This window comes from Oryx dammah, unplaced genomic scaffold, assembly GCF_014754425.2.
Source record: "Oryx dammah isolate SB20612 unplaced genomic scaffold, SCBI_Odam_1.1 HiC_scaffold_22, whole genome shotgun sequence".
NCBI classification, from domain to species: Eukaryota; Metazoa; Chordata; class Mammalia; order Artiodactyla; family Bovidae; genus Oryx; species Oryx dammah.
Genome location: NW_024070206.1, coordinates 31,786,878 through 31,805,441, shown reverse-complemented (window position 1 = coordinate 31,805,441; position 18,564 = coordinate 31,786,878). Strand labels below are relative to the sequence as shown.

General features: G+C 42.6%; 1 protein-coding gene across 1 annotated transcript in view; it reads left to right on the top strand.

Annotated features, from left to right (window-relative positions):
- The window catches only part of CHST9 (carbohydrate sulfotransferase 9), a 121,645-nt gene extending 108,761 nt beyond the window's left edge, over positions 1-12,884 (top strand). The window contains exon 3 of the mRNA XM_040264778.1: positions 11,663-12,884. Coding sequence (XP_040120712.1) covers positions 11,663-12,748 — 1,086 coding nt within the window. The 3' untranslated portion in view covers positions 12,749-12,884. The remainder of the gene's footprint in view (positions 1-11,662) is intronic.
- Positions 12,885-18,564: the final 5,680 nt, after the last annotated feature.

The following is an 18,564-nucleotide window of genomic DNA, read 5'->3' as shown; positions in this document are numbered from 1 at the left end:
GGCTGATTCACGTTGTTATATGGCAGAAACTAACACAATATTGTAAAGCAATTATCCTCCAATCAAAATTCTTAAAAAGGTAGTTCAATCACATAATAGAATGTCCATATAGTCAGGAAAGTGACTTAGAAAATGTGATATGAAAAAATCTAAAAAAAAAAAAAAAGGCTAGCGGGAATGGGTGCAAACAGAAAGGAGAAGGGAAAAAAATTAGACTGTACTCTGACCTTTAATAAACTTAAATAAATTGGAAAGCTAGTCACCTAAATTCACCCATTCCAGTCCATTTTAGTTCACTGATTCCTAGAATGTCGACGTTCACCCTCGCCATCTCTTGATTGACCACTTCCAATTTGCCTTGATTCATTCCAGGTTCCTATGCAATATTGCTCTTTACAGCATCGGATCTTGCTTCTATCACCAGTCACATCCACAACTGGGTATTGTTTTTGCTTTGGCTCCATCCCTTCATTCTTTCTGGAGTTATTTCTCCACTGATCTCCAGTAGCATGTTGGGCACCTACTGACCTGGGGAGTTCCTCTTTCAGTATCCTATCATTTTGCCTTTTCCTACTGTTCATGGGGTTCTCAAGGCAAGAATACTGAAGTGGCTTGCCATTCCCTTCTCCAGTGGACCACATTCTGTCAGACCTCTCCACCATGTCCCGCCCGTCTTGGGTTGCCCCCGTAGGCATGGCTTGGTTTCATTGAGTTAGACAAGGCTGTGGTCCTAGTGTGATTAGATTGACTAGTTTTCTGTGAGTATGGTTTCAGTGTGTCTGCCCTCTGATGCCCTCTTGCAACACTTACCATCTTACTTGGGTTTCTCTTACCTTGGTGTGGGGTATCTCTTCACGGCTGCTCCAGCAAAGCACAGCCGCCGTTCCTTACCTTGGACGATGAGTATCTCCTTACCACTGCCGTTCCTGACCTTCAACGTGGGATAGCTCCTCTAGGCCCTCCTGTGCCTGCGCAGCCACCACTCCTCAGGTTGCTCCTCCCGGCCGCCGGCCCTGGCCCGGGCATGGGTGGCTCCTCCAAGCTGCTGCCCCTGGCCTCGGGCTCAGGGTGGCTCCTCAAGGTCACCGCCCCGGCCTCCGGCGTGAGGTGGCTTCTCCTGGCCGCCCTGATCTCGGACGCGGGGTGTCACCTCCCAGCCGCCACCACTGACCTCGGACACAGGGCAGCTCCTCTCAGCCATCCCTGTGCCATCGCAGCCCAGCACTCTAGGCCACTGCCCCTGACCTCAGTCGTGGGGTAGATCCTCTCAGCCGCGCTCGAGTAGCCATCATGGTCAACAAAAGAGTCCGAAATGCAGTACTTGGATGCAATCTCAAAAACGACAGAATGATCTCTGTTCGTCTCCAAGGCAAACCATTCAATATCACAGTTATCCAAGTCTATGCCCCAACCAGTAACACTGAAGAAACTGAAGTTGAACGGTTTTATGAAGACCTACAAGATCTTTTAGAACTAACACCCAAAAAAGATGTCCTTTTCATTATAGGGGACTGGAATGCAAAAGTAGGAAGTCAAGAAACACCTGGAGTAACAGGCAAATTTGGCCTTGGAATGCAGAATGAAGCAGGGCAAAGACTAATAGAGTTTTGCCAAGAAAATGCACTGGTCATAGCAAACACCCTCTTCCAACAACACAAGAGAAGACTCTACCCATGGACATCACCAGATGGTCAACACCGAAATCAGATTGATTATATTCTTTGCAGCCAAAGATGGAGAAGCTCTATACAGTCAACAAAAACAAGACAAGGAGCTGACTGTGGCTCAGATCATGAACTCTTTATTACCAAATTCAGACTTAAATTGAAGAAAGTAGGGAAAACTGCTAGACCATTCAGGTATGACCTAAATCAAATCCCTTATGATTATACAGTGGAAGTGAGAAATAGATTTAAGGGTCTAGATCTGATAGATAGAGTGCCTGATGAACTATGGAATGAGGTTCGTGACACTGTACATGAGACAGGGATCAAGACCATCCCCACGGAAAGAAATGCAAAAAAGCAAAATGGCTGTCTGGGGAGGCCTTAAAAATAGCTGTGAAAAGAAGAGAGGCGAAAAGCAAAGGAGAAAAGGAAAGATATCAGCAGCTGAATGCAGAGTTCCAGAGAATAGCAAAAAGAGATAAAGCCTTCTTCAGCGATCAATGCAAAGAAATAGAGGAAAACAACAGAATGGGAAAGACTAGAGATCTCTTCAAGAAAATTAGAGATACCAAGGGAAAATTTCATGCAAAGATGGGCTCAATAAAGGACAGAAATGGTCTGGACCTAACAGAAGCAGAAGATATGGCAAGAAGAAGAGGTGGCAAGAATACACGGAAGAACTGTACAAAAAAGATCTTCACGACCCAGATAATCATGATGATGTGATCACTAATCTAGAGCCAGACATCTTGGAATGTGAAGTCAAGTGGGCCTTAGAAAGCATCACTACGACCAAAGCTAGTGGAGGTGATGGAATTCCAGTTGAGCTGTTTCAAATCCTGAAAGATGATGCTGTGAAAGTGCTGCACTCAATATGCCAGCAAGTTTGGAAAACTCAGCAGTGGCCACAGGACTGGAAAAGGTCAGTTTTCATTCCAATTCCAAAGAAAGACAATGCCAAAGAATGCTCAAACTACCGCACAATTGCACTCATCTCACATGCTAGTAAAGTAATGCTCAAAATTCTCCAAGCCAGACTTCAATAATATGTGAACCGTGAACTCCCTGATGTTCAAGCTGGTTTTAGAAAAGGCAGAGGAACCAGAGATCAAATTGCCAACATCAACTGGATCATGGAAAAAGCAAGAGAGTTCCAGAAAAACATCTATTTCTGCTTTATTGACTATGCCAAAGCCTTTGTCTGTGTGGATCACAATAAACTGTGGAAAATTCTGAAAGAGATGGGAATACCAGACCACCTAACCTGCCTCTTGAGAAATCTATATGCAGGTCAGGAAGCAACAGTTAGAACTGGACATGGAACCACAGACAGGTTCCAAATAGGAAAAGGAGTACTTCAAGGCTGTATATTGTCACCCTGCTTATTTAACTTATATGCAGAGTACATCATGAGAAATGCTGGACTGGAAGAAACACAAGCTGGAATCAAGATTGCCAGGAGAAATATCAATAACCTCAGATATGCAGATGACACCACCCTTATGGCAGAAAGTGAAGAGGAGCTAAAAAGCCTCTTGATGAAAGTGAAAGAGGAGAGTGAAAAAGTTGGCTTAAAGCTCAACATTCAGAAAACGAAGATCATAGCATCTGGTCCCATCACTTTATGGGAAATAGATGGGGAAACAGTAGAGGCAGTGTCAGACTTTATTTTGGGGGGCTCCAAAATCACTGCAGATGGTGACTGCAGCCATGAAATTAAAAGACGCTTACTCCTTGGAAGAAAAGTTATGACCAACCTAGATAGTATATTCAAAAGCAGAGACATTACTTTGCCGACTAAGGTCCATCTAGTCAAGGCTATGGTTTTTCCTGTGGTCATGTATGGCTGTGAGAGTTGGACTGTGAAGAAGGCTGAGTGCCGAAGAATTGATGCTTTTGAACTGTGGTGTTGGAGAAGACTCTTGAGGGTCCCTTGGACTGCAAGGAGATCCAACCAGTCCATTCTGAAGGAGATCAACCCTGAGATTTCTTTGGAAGGAATGATGCTAAAGCTGAAGCTCCAGTACTTTGGCCACCTCATGCGAAGAGTTGACTCATTGGAAAAGACTCTGATGCTGGGAGAGATTGGGGGCAGGAGGAGAAGGGGACGATGGAGGATGAGATGGCTGGATGGCATCACAGACTCGATGGATGTGAGTCTGAGTGAACTCCGGGAGATGGTGATGGACAGGGAGGCCTGGCATGCTGCGATTCATGGGGTCGCAAAGAGTCAGACACAACTGAGCGACTGAACTGAACTGAACTGAAGTCACCTAAATAACCAACTGTAACAACCAACTAGAGTAAAACAAAAAGTGCTAAACAGAGGACCCGACACGCAGACTGAGCAGACTTGTCTTATACCCTGTACTCACATTTCTGCTCTCCCAGCCTCCAACAGATTCCTGCTGGAGCCTTTGCCACTGTGGCAATATATTAATTAAGTGTGTAATGATTTGATTTTTCTTTCCTATGAGGATATCAGCTCCACGGGGTCGAGGACCACATCCGTCTTCTCCACCACCGCATCACTGTCATCTAGCACAGTGCCTGATGTATAGTAGGGGTTCCGTGACTTTGAGGGGGAAAAAGGAAGAGCAATTAATGTAAATGTTGGAGATCAGAGAAGACTTCACAGAGGTACAGTAGACCTTAAAAATTAAGAAGAGTGAGGCTTTCACATTTACTGCAGAGTTCATGTATATTCCACAATTTTTGTTCCACTTCTTTTAATACTCTTTTTTACATCTGTGGTTACATGTCTTTCAGCTGATTTTGCAGTAATATCCACTCTTTAAAGGCACACTTGGAAAACCCTAGCTTTTTGCCAGAGTTTACAATTTAGCTGTGTCTGAAAAGACTTTCTCCAGTGAGAAAATCAAATCTCAGTGTATGCTGGAATAAAGTTATTTTCCTTACAGGTGGTACAGACTAAGTGCTGAAGTTGTTTCAAAGAGAGTGGAATCCCTCTCTAGAGACCTGGGTGGTTTTCATGAGGGAAGTGGGACTTTCAGCTTAGGAGATTCAGAAAGTCCCAACAAAGGGGGAGAGCATAGCTAGGGGATGCTGAGAGACTGATGGAAGCAAGTAAAGGACAGAATGCATCAGGAAAGGAGCAGACCACAAAGTGAGCAGAGGTCCAGTGGTGACAGGCTGCCAACGCCAACTAAGGAAATAAGACTTTTGTTTATATGTTGTCGTGTGCCCAGTCCCTCAGTCATGTATGATTCTTTTGCAACCCCATGGACTGTAGCCCATCAGGCTCCTCTGTCCATGAGATTTCCCAAACAAGGATACTAGAGTGGGTTGCCATTTCCTACCCCATATCTGTAGTTGAACCAGTTCCAGATTTTAAGGGATGAAAAATAAAATATTTTAAGAAGACGAATTTGGCAGTAATTTTCAGAAAGACCAATTAGGAGGCTACTAAAGAATATCTCCAATTAAGAAATAAAAAGTACAAAAGAAAAGGTTTTTTGGAAAGACTTTATGAGATATAAATTAACCAGTTTACTTTCTGATTGTCAAAGCATCTCTCAGGTTCTGTCAGTGGGGACCAGAATGTACTAGAACCATTTCAGAAATAGAAGATAGTGCAGGAGGAGCTAATTTGGGGAGGAACAGGATAAGTCTGACTTCATACGCATTTGCTTTAGGGACAGTCTGAACCAAGTGCCCTGAAGGAAAGTGGGAATGTAAGTTTACTCTTATTATTACTGTTACTGCCGTTATTATCACCATCATGAATGAAACTCATTGGTTTCAGCCTCCAGTTTAAAATTCCATTAACCTTGGACTTCCTCATGGTCCAGTGGTTAAGAATCCACCTTCCAGTGCAGGGTACTCGGGTTCAGTCTCCGGTTGGGCAATTAGAATTCCAATTGCTGCATGGAAACTAAGCCTGCAAACCACAATGAAGACCCAGCATGGTCAAAAAAAAAAACATATATATATACACCACTATTAACCTTTCTATTAGTAGTCCAAACCCCTCAGTCTTTGTTGTGATTTAAAGGGAAGTAGAGTGAGGCAGGGCAGGGGTGGGTGGGGAGAGAAGGGATGTCACAAGATCCTAGTTGTTTTTATAAAGGTGAGTGATGGTGAAATGAGGCATTGCTGGGAGAGGGTCTCATGTCCATTCACCCAGAAGCCTCATGGGGTGCCTAGAGTGAAGCCTTTGTTCCTACCTTGATTTGATCAGAGGTAAGGAAACAGATTGATACTCAGTAAACTTGAGAGTCCCTTGGACTGTAAGGAGATCCAACCAGTCCATTCTAAAGGAGATCAGTCCTGGGTGTTCTTTGGAAGGAATGATGCTAAAGCTGAAACTCCAGTACTTTGGCCACCTCATGAGAAGAGTTGACTCATTAGAAAAAAACTCTGATGCTGGGAGGGATTGGGGGCAGGAGGAAAAGAGGACGACAGAGGATGAGATGGCTGGATGGCATCAGCGACTCGATGGATGTTAGTTTGAGTCAACTCTGGGAGTTGGTGATGGACAGGGAGGCCTGGCGTGCTGCGATTCATGGGGTCGCAAAGAGTCGGACACGACTGAGCGACTGAACTGAACTGAAACCAGTAGGAGACTGAAGTCAATATGAGCAGTGAAATTTTCCCTTGTGCAGTGATCTCCCCAGCCATACTGGTGATTGGAAAGTGTCTGGAGAAATACGGACCTGCAGCAAAGGGAAGTGGATATCTGTGAAGGGTATTTCAACTGGTCCGTGTTAGGGCCGACATGACACCCTGCCTACAGTAGAGCATTGACCTCTGCTTACTGAAATATTCGCCTCCAGCATATTTGGGGGTCTCTCTCCTAAATGGTATGAGATGAACTCTTTTTTTTTTTCTCACCTTCCACTGCTATGCTCCAGTTCAGTGGACCCCATTTGCCATTATTGCTTGTGTTGGGCTTCTCAGGGGGCACTACTGGTAAAGAACCAGTAGCCTTCTGCATTGGCAGAAGACTGTAAGAGACAAGGGTTCGACTCCTAGGTTGGAAAGATCCCCTGGAGGAGGGCATGGCAACCCACTCTAGTATGCTTGCCTGGAGAATCCCATGGAGATAGGAGACTGGCAGGCTACGATCCATAGAGTCACACAGAGTTGGAAATAACTGAAGCGACTTAGCAGGAAAGCACACCTGTATGTAGAGTAAATTAGAGTCAAGAGCCCCCCCACCCCACCAGATTCTGTTTCAGGGCATCACAGTGAGGCCTGGGAGTCCAGATGGCTGGCCAGCCGCCAGGAGTTCCCAGGCAGTACTGAGTGACTTTGAACCAATCTGATCTGGCAGGCCGGTAAGGGTCCCACCTCCACACCTACTTTAGCACAAGCAGCTCTCCTTGTGCCTCTTTTATTTGTTTTCTCTTCTGCCAAAGATTTGTTTGAATACAGATTTTCGGCCCCTTAACAAGAATCAGTCAATTATTTATCTAAGTTAACCTTGATCTTCTGATTAGCTCTGGTTTTCTTCAACAAGGTCATACCACTGTTAAATTATAATCACATTTACTCATTCAACAATTATTTATTGGTCATCTTCTATGCATCAGGTAACATGCTAGATACCAGTGATCCAACAAAGAACAAGAAAAGATGAGACCTCTGCAGTCATATTCTAGGGCAAGAGAGGTGGATGAGGTAGAAATAGCATAGGAGTAAGTAAAATCATTTCATATCGTGATAAGTAGTATGAGAAAAATAAGCAGGGTTCAGTGGGAGAAAATTTCAGAGGGGAACATAAATTAAACAAGGTGTACAAGGAACACCTCCCTACAGAGGTGACTTCTGAGAGTCACCAGGCATGCTGGCTGCTAAGAGCTTGAATAAGATAGTGACAAGTGGTCATAGATTTGCAGAACAGGAAGCCCTGATGAACTAACTGGGTGGTTAGATGCCAGGGGTCAGAGATGTGATGGAGGTGGTGCAGACTCTGGCAATAGCAAGGTCCATGTAAAATGGAGACGCTTCTGTGAAAGGCGAGGTGGTCAAGGAGCAGAGAGTTTACTGGGTGTCGGAGTCACCACACATGATAACAGAGTGGGATGAAGAAGCAGAGTCTGAGCCTGGAGCTGAAGTCTTCAGTGCACAAAGTGGAAAGGTCAGTGGGGAAAGCAGATGACCAGATGGGGAGAGGAAAAGCGGGTGGGGCAGGACCCAGGTGCTTCCCAGAAGCAGGAGGGCAAGTGTCCTGGAAGTTGCAGGGAAAGACAAGCAAACAGCTCCCCATCTTCTGGCCTGAGGGACAAGTGGCATAAAGAAATGAAGTTTCATCTACTTGAAAAAGTGCAAGAGTCATCAGAGAAAGTCATGGGAAGCAAACATTCCAGAAGTCCCTGGAGAATAAAGGGAAATCTGATGACCACAAGCAGAAGGTCCAGAGGGCGATCAGAGGGCTGATTTCATTTTTGTTTTTGTTAATGGGGCAGGGAGAGAATTAATTGGGCCATCTGTAGACACACAGATTACAGCCTGAATAATAATGGACAACTGGGGAGCCTTGAAATTCACTAGGTCACTGGGATGAAATACTATTACAACAATGATGACTATTAAAACAATTATAAGAGCAATTATTGCTTATCATTGGAGTTGAAGCAGTAGCAGCAAAGTGTAGTGGCAGTTTGATCTCAGGGCTATGCTCAGTACTTCCCGTGCCTCCGTGAATGACTGTGATCTTTCAGACTGTTACCAAAAGTGGGGACTGACTGCTCGATACTCAAATGCCATTAAAGAGGCCAGGCTGATGGAAAGGAAAGTTTGCTTTATTTTGGATGCTAGGAACAGGGACTGGGGGGTGGGCACGTGTCTGTCCAAAGGTTGACCGCCCCTCTCCAAGACAATCAGGTGGCAAGAACTTTTATAGATGGGGGTGAATATATGCAGAAACAGCATAGTCAGCTTTGACAGTCATCTTGAAATTGGTCATCAATGGTCTGACTAGCATCATCTTGTTTTAGGTACAGTTAATCTTCAGTTCCAGGGTCTGTTTGTTTCCAGTTCCTTGAGGCCAGTTCTCAGAATTGTGGCAGCTTACGTCATGGCTGCCGTCTGGTCCTCATGTGGCTGACTTCTCCCAGCTGCTGGGGGTTTCAGTATCTACAAGACAGCTCACAGGTTATGGCTCAGAATATTATCTGTAGCCCTTGAAAGTGAAAGTCGCTCAGTCATGTCCAACTCTTTGCAACCCCATGGAATTCTCCAGGCCAGAATACTGGAGTGGGTAGCCTTTCCCTTCTCCAGGGCATCTTCCCAACCCAGGGATCAAACCGAGGTCTCCCTCATTGCAGGCGGATTCTTTACCAGCTGAGCCACAAGGGAAGCCCAAGAATACTGGAGTGGGTAGCCTATCCATTCTCCAGCAGAGTTTCCTGACCCAGGAATCGAACCAGGGTCTCCTGTGTTGCAGAAGGATTCTTTACCAACTGAGCTATCAGGGAAGCCCAAACGATACTTCTAGTTCCCATACCAGGAGTCGACCCAGGCCACCTGGGTGGCCCTTGAGGAGGATCTAAAAGTCCTTGGCTTTGCTTACTGACTAAACTATTATTACTTGGTCACTTTTGACTGTTTTCCTTTCCTTCTTCATGTTCTTACTTCCCTGATTAAACTTACTTGTTGGCAAAAATTTTTTCCACAGACAAACGGCCAGCAGAGGACATGGGAGGCAAGGACCATGGGGTCGTGCTCCATTTCAAAACCTCAAGTCAATGTTTATATTATAGTGAAAACTTTGTGGACTACAAGTTGTTGATCAGGGTAGAGAGGGACTCAGAGCTTTCAGGTCACCTTGGAAGTCTCTGAGAAGATAGCAGACAAATGCTTTTAGAGTTTAAAGCCCAAATAGTTGACTCAGTGGTGTGGTGGATCTTGACAACTGTTTTATGGGGTCCACAAGTTGGTGTATGGTGGTCAGGGCTTACTCAACCTTCTTCCACCAGAAAGAAGCATCTCTCCTTGAAGCTCAGCCAGTGGAAAGACTGTGATACCTGGAGGTGGCTCCCATACACAGTGCTTCATTCCTCTGCTCTTTTGCTCAGTTTGCTAGAAAATCCCTAATCATCCTTGAAGACCTAATCTGCCAAGTCATACATTCCTTCCTCCATGTAACAAATAATTACTAGAGACTATAGACTATTCTCGACCCTGAGAACGAAATGGTAAATCCATCTATATCAGTAGCTATCTCCCTCTAGGTATATATACATAAATCTGCTAGGAAACTTTCCCCGACACTCCCTCCTCCCCCTAGGCTGGTAGTCCCATGCTTTAGTCCCCCAACACATCATTTTTTTCATTGATCTTTCTAATACCCTGCTGACAACCCCACGTGTATAGCTTCAGTTCAGTCTCCTCAGCCATCCTTTTCTAGTCCAGGTGAGATCATGTTACTTCTTTGCTCAGAACTCTCCAAAGCCTCTGCAGCTTACCCAGGGTAAAAGTCAAGGTTCTTAAAATTTGTGTCCCTATCAGAGGAAGCCACCTTGTAATCCCTGTCTCCCATGACTTCCTTTGTCAAGTAACTTCTGAGAGTTGTAGGAAGGATATATTCAGAGGAAGAACAGACGGTAAGTGGGCCGAACCATCCCACCAAGAGAACTAAATTCTCATCCTACGTTTGATACAGTTTTGTATTGCAGGACATCAAGTAGACATTTCTGGATTCCCTAGTCTTTCTTCACTTAGGAAAGAGGGAAGGTCTCATACATGAATGGAACTGTATGATACTATGGAATTATTGTGATAAATGAATTTTAGAAAAATAAAAACATTTTCCAAGAGGGAAAGATTATATATCAGTTTTTGCAAGTGCCTGGAAAACTGAAGTGGCCATTTAGACTTTTATCATTGGCCTTGCTATATTCTGCACATTATAGAATCCCCCCCCAAAAAATAAAAATCTCAATCCAAATACAGCTACATTTTGTATCTACATTCAGATGTACTTAGTCAATGCTTGAAGCTCGCACACCCTTCAATAGTTCAAGAATCATTGACCTACAGAATGATGGAGTTATATTTTATTGCATTACAGGCAAAGTTAAAATAGAAAATTCAGGGCTTTTTCCTTTCTATCTTGTGTATACTTTTTTTGCATTTTGTAAGATTGCATGAGGGTTTCTCTGGTGGGCTCAGCAGTAAAGAATCCGTCTGCAATGCAGGAGACACAAAGAGATGCAGGTTTGATCCCTCAGTCAGGAAGATCCCCTGGAGGAGTAAATGGCAACCCACTCCAGTATTCTAGCCTGAAGAATCCCATGGACAGAGGAGCCTGGTGGGCTACAGTCCTTAGGTTCACAAAGAGTTGGACACAACAGAAGTGACTTAAGACATGCGCATGCACAAGATTATATAACTGACAGCCACAGATGCAAAGATGGTACAAAAATAATAACAAACATACTGTGACCATACATTCAAATCAAAACCAGTAGTTTGAGGACTTCCCTGGTGATCCAGTGGTTAAGCATTCACTGTGCAATGCAGAGGATGCAGGTTCAGTCCCCAGTCAGGAAACTAAGATCTCACATGCCACAGGGAAACTAAGTCCATGCTGCAACTACTGAGCCTGCATGATGGAACAAAGGTCCTACATGCTGCAGCTAAAACCTGACACAGCCAAATAAATAAATTCTAAAAATCAACTAGTAGTTTTATCCCAATAATATACAGACAATTTTGCATGAGAAAATCTATTAAAGTAATACACCACATGAACATTCAATGAATGACATAATAATAACCCAAATACATATACTGTACAATGTGAAGCTTTGGTTCAAAGCGATGCCTGGATACCATTTTTCCCTGTTACATTTTCTATGAAGAAGCTTATGAACCATATATTCTGCATGCTTTGCTAAACTGTTCTGCCAGCTTACATGAAATGTGACCCCCTGGATAGCATTTTAAAACAATTATGTTAAGCTCCTTATCAATATACCCATATTTGTGAATGTTCTTTCAACATTTCTCATTCTCTATTTTAACAGAACCCCAAGTCCCACATGCTCAAGGATTCCAAGGATAAACCAGAAAATCTACTCAACTCCAAGAGGCCTACTAGGGTCTTCACGGAGACCAACCACTCCCAAGGAGAGGCTCCAGCTTTGGGCAGGAACCCAGGGTCCCCAACAATTCAGTTGATTGAAAAACAGCAAGGGACGAAGATCCTTTTCAGGAACAGCAAAACAAATTGGTCAGTAGACATTCGCCCTTTAAATAAAAGCTTAGTCACAGACAGCAAATGGAAGAGAATTGATGCAACTCAAGAAAAACGTAGGTCTTTCCTTCAGGAATTTTGCAAGAAATATGGTGGGGTGAGTCGTCCTCAATCCCACGTTTTTCACATGGTCTCCAGGATCTATGTAGAAGATAAGCACAAGATCTTATATTGTGAAGTACCCAAGGCTGGCTGCTCCAACTGGAAGAGAATTCTGATGGTGCTCAACGGCTTGGCCCCCTCTGCATACAACATCTCCCATGATGCTGTTCACTACGGGAAGCACTTGAAAAAGCTAGACAGCTTTGACTTAAAAGGGATTTATAGTCGTTTAAACACCTACACCAAAGCTGTGTTTGTTCGTGATCCCATGGAAAGATTAGTGTCGGCATTTAGGGACAAATTTGAACACCCCAATAGTTATTACCATCCAGTATTTGGAAAGGCGATTATAAAGAAATATCGGCCGAATGCCTGTGAAGAAGCATTAAATAATGGATCTGGAGTCAAATTCAAAGAATTCATCCATTATTTGCTGGACTCTCACCGTCCAGTAGGAATGGACATTCACTGGGAAAAGGTCAGCAAACTCTGCTATCCCTGTTTGATCCACTACGATTTTGTAGGAAAATTTGAAACTTTGGAAGAAGACGCCAATTACTTTTTACAGCTGATTGGAGCTCCAAAAGAACTGAAATTTCCCAACTTAAAAGACAGGCACTCTTCTGATAAAAGAACCAACGCTCAGGTGGTGGGACAGTATTTAAAGGATCTGACTAGAACCGAGAGACAGTTAATCTATGACTTTTATTACTTGGACTATTTGATGTTTAATTATACAACTCCATTTTTGTAGTTTGCTTTCTTTTTCTAAAACTCTGTATTGACTTTATGCCAATGGCCTCAAATCAGCTAGCTGTAACTTTCCTATAATTCTCTGTATGAAAAAAAATTTAACTAAGTGCAGTTGTCTTGATTGAATGAAGATTTTTACCAAATAGTATGAAACCAATTGGCAAAAGTTATAGGAAAATTACCTAACAGAGACAGTTACTCTAGAATGTTTGGAAAAGAGCTGCTTTTGCATTATGGATTATATTATAGAAGCAATAACCCAGCCAGCTGCTACATAAGCTACAATTGCCTCTTTCAAGGGTAGGAAAAACGATCAAAAATAGCATGAGTGTATGTCTCCATCCTGGAATCTGTTGTCTAAAGCGCATGGAGATATTTTTAGCCGTCTGTGGCATATGAATCAAACATTGGGTAGTTTTCTTACACCCCTGGAAATGTTTCCATCAACTGTAATGATAAATCAATTCTGAAATGGCATTTTGGACCAGAATGTTTTACTTTAGATTGGAAGGCATTATGTGATTTACAATATGAGAATACAGCAAAAAACCAGATGAGGCAATGGCTTTTTATATTCGACAGCCAATAAAAAATGCACAACATGCTAAGATCAAAGCAACGAAAGCAACCTTCCTCTTCCAGAAAAACTTAAGGGAATTGATTCTGTTTTCTTTTGAGCCCTTTTTCACAGACAAAATGAATGTCATCACTAAAGGTCTTCCCTTTTGAAGCCCAAGATGGAGAAGTTTAACCTTCATCAGATACAAATGTGCTCCTCATTCTGGTTTAATTGGGCAGAGGGTAAATTGTTTCAGGATGGAATAATCATCAAAAACAAAAGTTGCCACTCTGAATGTAGATCTCAAATGATAACAAAGTTTTATAAGAATAGCATCAAAAACAAAAGTTGCCACTCTGAATGTAGACCTCAAACAATAACAAAGTTTTATAAGAATATTACTTGAATCAAAGCATCATGTGCGTAGCTTTAGATGGGAATGTCCTCTAAGAATAGCTTTTGTCTAATTATTCAGCTTGGGAATGATTTTTTTAAAACTAATATACCACTTCAAAGATAGATTACATTCTAGCGAATAAACAGGAGAGTCCCTAGAAACGTTTTTTTAATAGGCTTATGCATAAACAAAATAAGATATTTTTCTTTTCAAGTTTATTCTCTACTAACAGAATCAAATACTATTGTATTCAAATAGTCAGAGTCTTAGGAAAATAGGACTGTGTGTCACCCCTATGAAAAGTTGTAATGCATTTTGGAAATTTTTTCCAAGAGAGCCTAAACTGGTAGATACACTTGGATGGGAAATCTAATTGACTGACAATTACACAGAGTTAAGCAAACCACACATTCAAACCCTGTTTAAACACTTTTCTTGAATACATTTCTCTCCTCCAACTATCTTTTTTTCTTGTCAGTAAATATTGAGCAATGTCTCTCAGAGAAAAGGAGGTATTAATATTTGAATATTAATAGACCAACATAGCTACACTCATGCTTATTTCATTTTGACTTTCCATTTCATGGCTGAGTTTTCATGAATTGATTCCCTCTTAACACTCGTGTGCCCCATTCCATCTGTCTCCTGAGGAGAGGAGAACTGCAATGGGCTGCCAGATCATAAGTACAAAACCTTCTAAAACCCAACTTTTACTACTTTTACACTCCATTTACTCTTGCCTCTAAACCATGCACTTAAGCTGTGCTCTCTGTCTTTGAGGAGTTTTACTCGAGTCATCTAAATGGTATCATTTAGGTTTTGCTATACCGTGTAGAGAGGATCCCCAGTCACTTAGCGACATTGAGTTTAGCTTTTTATGGGGGAAAAGAGCGAAAGAATAGAAAATATGCCAAGAAGCCTAACATTTTATGCCTAAACTACACAAAACTTGTTTTACTTGGGATCTTGATATACAGGAGAGAGGCAGTTTTCTCAAAGTTACTCCTGAAACCATATAAAGGACAAAAAACCTTTCTGTTCATAACTTGGAAAGAAGGTGGAAATGAGGATCCTGTCTCTTATTAGCATCTCTAATGCACTTGAAACTATGGAATATACTCTGTGTATATACACACAATCATATAATATATATACAATCATATATATATGCACAATCATTTATGTGTATATGTATATATATATATGATTGTTTGGCATTGATGGTAGAGCAGAGGGGTGAGAGGAAGAAAATGATACACAGTGCTCAGTATCAAAGCTCTTCTGAGAATTCTCTGGTAGTCCAGTGGTTAGGACGCGATGCTTCCACTGCAGGGGACATGGGTTCAATCCCTGGTTGGGAAGCTGGATCCCCCACGCCAAGAGGTATGGCAAAAAAAAAAAAAGCTGTTATGCTGTAAAAGTTCCTTTCCTGACCCTTTTCTATAGAGCCTCTGTAACCATTAGAGGCCCTGTAGACATTCTTTTCTTCAATGGACTCTGATGCCAGCTGGCATCTTGTGTGGTTGAGTTCCAGGGGCCATGTGTATTATTATGAAGGAAGAACATTTTTATGTACCTGTTCTTCCTTCTAAATGATGTCTTTCTGTGTTAGGGTCAAAGAAGCTGCCATAATCCTGGGATTTTAGATACACTTCCCATTTGTGTTTGCATGCGTGTTAATTGCTCACTTGTGTCTGACTCTTTGCAATCCCATAGTCTGCAGCCCATGAGACTCCTCTGTCCATGGGATTTTCCAGGCAAGAATACTGGAGTGGGTAGCCATTCCCTTCTCCAGGGGATCTTTCCAGCCCAGGGGTCGAACCCGGGTCTTCTGCATTGTGTGTGGATTCTTTACCATCTGAGCCATCAGGGAAGCCCCATTTCCCATTCATCTCCCCTGAATTGCTCTATTTCTCAGACCAGCTTACGTTCACCTTTGGCATTTCTGCCTGTGTACAGACGCCAAATGTGGGCCTCGCTGCTCCATTGGACACTCACCATTTCTTGGATGTAGTTTCCTACAGGCAAGTGACCAAATCTGGACTCATCTTCCAGATGTCCAATGTTCCCATGTGAACATTAGCATGCTTTAGGTGTAATTGTTAGTCCTCTAATTAAACCCTAAGGATCTTATTTATTTTTATGGGCAGCAGTAACACAGGCTCCTTCACTCTGTTATTCTCCTGTCTGGAATTACTCTTAGGGTAACAAGTGGGCAATTACACCCAGAATCACAGTTATTTAACCTGGTAAACTACCTATGGATGGGCATTATTGATGTGACTGTGCCCAGAAACTGCCACCAACTTCAATGGAGATGTACACACAGGACACCCAACATTCTGACACCCAACTTGTTATTGAACTTCACAGTCTGTAACTATCCAGCAATTCAAGAACTACTTGTACATCATTTATAATTACAGAGTGCAAAAAAAGACTTACACTTTTTCATGAATAATTATTCTTTGAAAAGGTGTTGTCTCCCAAACACTGTGTATTAGTGTTTAGCTGCAGGGAATTTATAAGCAGACACAGAGAATTTTTGAATACTTCTCTTTGAAAAGATCACTTGCTGAATTAGTAGTTGGAATTAGTAGGCTGGGTGACGGTAAACATCTCCCTACTCTGAATGCTCATCTAGCCCCTTGGGGTATCTTTAAAACTAGATCTTATAGAATATGGTGAAGCTGAAATTTTTGCCCCGGCTAACATCCCCAAAGTGTTCTGATATTCGAAGAATGGTTGACCAAGGCATTTAATGGTAGATAGGTAGCGCTAGTGGTAAAGAACCCACCTACCAATGCAGGAGACTAGGAGTTCAGTCTCTTGGTCGGGAAGATTTCCTGGAGGAGGACCTGGCTACCCACTCTAGTATTCTTGAGAATCACGTGGACAGAGGAGCCTGGCAGACTATGGTTCATAGGGTCACAAAGAATCAGACATGACTGAAGTGACTTAGCATGCATGCAACCACCTCAGACCAGGGCTAACATAATTTAGTCCTACTGTTAGGATCATACCATTAGGGTCTCAATCTTAATCGTTAATAATAATATTCATAATCATACCTAATAGTTATTCAATACTTAAGTGCTTTTCATGCATTAACTTAATCTCCATAGTCAATCTAAGTTGTGCTGTGCTTAGTCGCTCAATCATGTCTGACTCTTTGCAACTCCATGGACTAGCCTGCCAGGCTCCTCTGTTCATGAGGATTCTCCAGGCAAGAATGCTAGAGTGTGTTGCCATACCCTCCTCCAGGGGATTTTCCCAACCCAGGGATCAAACCCAGGTCTCCCGCCTTGCAGGCAGATTCTTTACCATCTTTGCCACCAGGGAAGCCCAAGAATATTGGAGTGGGTAGCCTATCCCTTCTCCAGGGGAACTTCCTGACCCAGGAATCAAACCAGGTCTCCTGCATTGCAGGCAGATTCTTTACCAGCTGAGCTACCAGGGTACCAGCTGAGCTGCCTATCTGATATAGCTGTTGTTATATGCACCCCCTCCCCATATATAATAAAGGAAACTAAAATAGGGTATGCTTTAAAAAGGCATGACTGGTAACGAGGTAGGGTGAGAGAATGATTCCAACCAGAAAATACCACTACCAAACACTCTTCTTAAAACAGTAGACAGTAAGTCCCCTACATAACAAGCCTTCAAGTGTGAATTTTCAAAAATCCAAACATGCGTTCTATCAACATCAGGCATGAGTGAAATTGCCCTCCATCTCCTGTTGCTGACGGTCCTTCAGCTCTACCATCTCCTACCTCCTCCCTCTCCCCCAGTCAGTAACTCTTCTTGCCTGTTCACTCAATACCAGCCCCTGTATGCCAGCTGTTGTACTGTACTACCGTACTTTTCAAAGTACTGTACTGTAAGATTAAAAATGTTTTATTTTTGAGTTTATGTTTCATGTATTATTTATGTGAAAAGTATTATAAACCTATTATAGTACAGTACTATGTAGCCGATTGTGTTCTCTTACCTATATTCAGAACAGCCAAAGGCAAGAAATATATATTGGCACCCAGAAACTTTTTTGACGTTTCAAATCAGCTTATTTATTTATTCCTGCTAAGTTAAGCTAACAGATTCAAAGATTTTATAAAAATTTAGGCTTCCTATCCCTCCCTTTTTTTATTCCTAGCTGATCATGAGTCACAGTGTTTTATAAAGAAAGGGGGAAAAAGTCCTTGGAACAAATTTAGCCTAACACAAACAAAATGTAATTTTGACACGAAAGTCCAGACAGCTCCAGAAGTAGGTAAGGTCAAGAGGAATATAGTCCAAGAAGGAGGGAATTCAGCCAATTTTACATAGGTCGGCATTTGATGGCCTTCGAAGATGGCCTTGCTCAGCAGGTCAGTCAAGTGAAAGTTCCATAACTACTGTTAGCAACTGAGCAATGATGCTGGTCTCTGTCCTGAGTGCTGTCCCCAAATACTAGTTTGGTAGCTGTGTGTGTGTGTGCTTTGGTCCTCAGTCATGTGTGACTCTTTACAGCCCTATGGACTGTAACCTGCCAGGCTCCTCTGTCCATGGGATTTTTCAGGCAAGTATACTGGAGTGGATTGCAATTTTCCTCCTCCAGGGGATCTTCCCAATCTAGGGATGGAACCCATGACTCAATATTTCCTGCACTGCAGGTGGATTCTTCACCTAATGGGCCATTCTGATTGTCTATCCCCCAAAATAGTTTAGTTTAGATAACCCTAAACTAACTCAGAAGACTATATAAAAGAACAGAGGAGCAGTTTGGCTTAAACCAACTGAAAACCATCATGAAAAAGTCAAGTGAAATAAGTGCTCAGCTAGAAGAAGGTGGACTTTCCCTGGGTCAGTGGGGCACTCTACC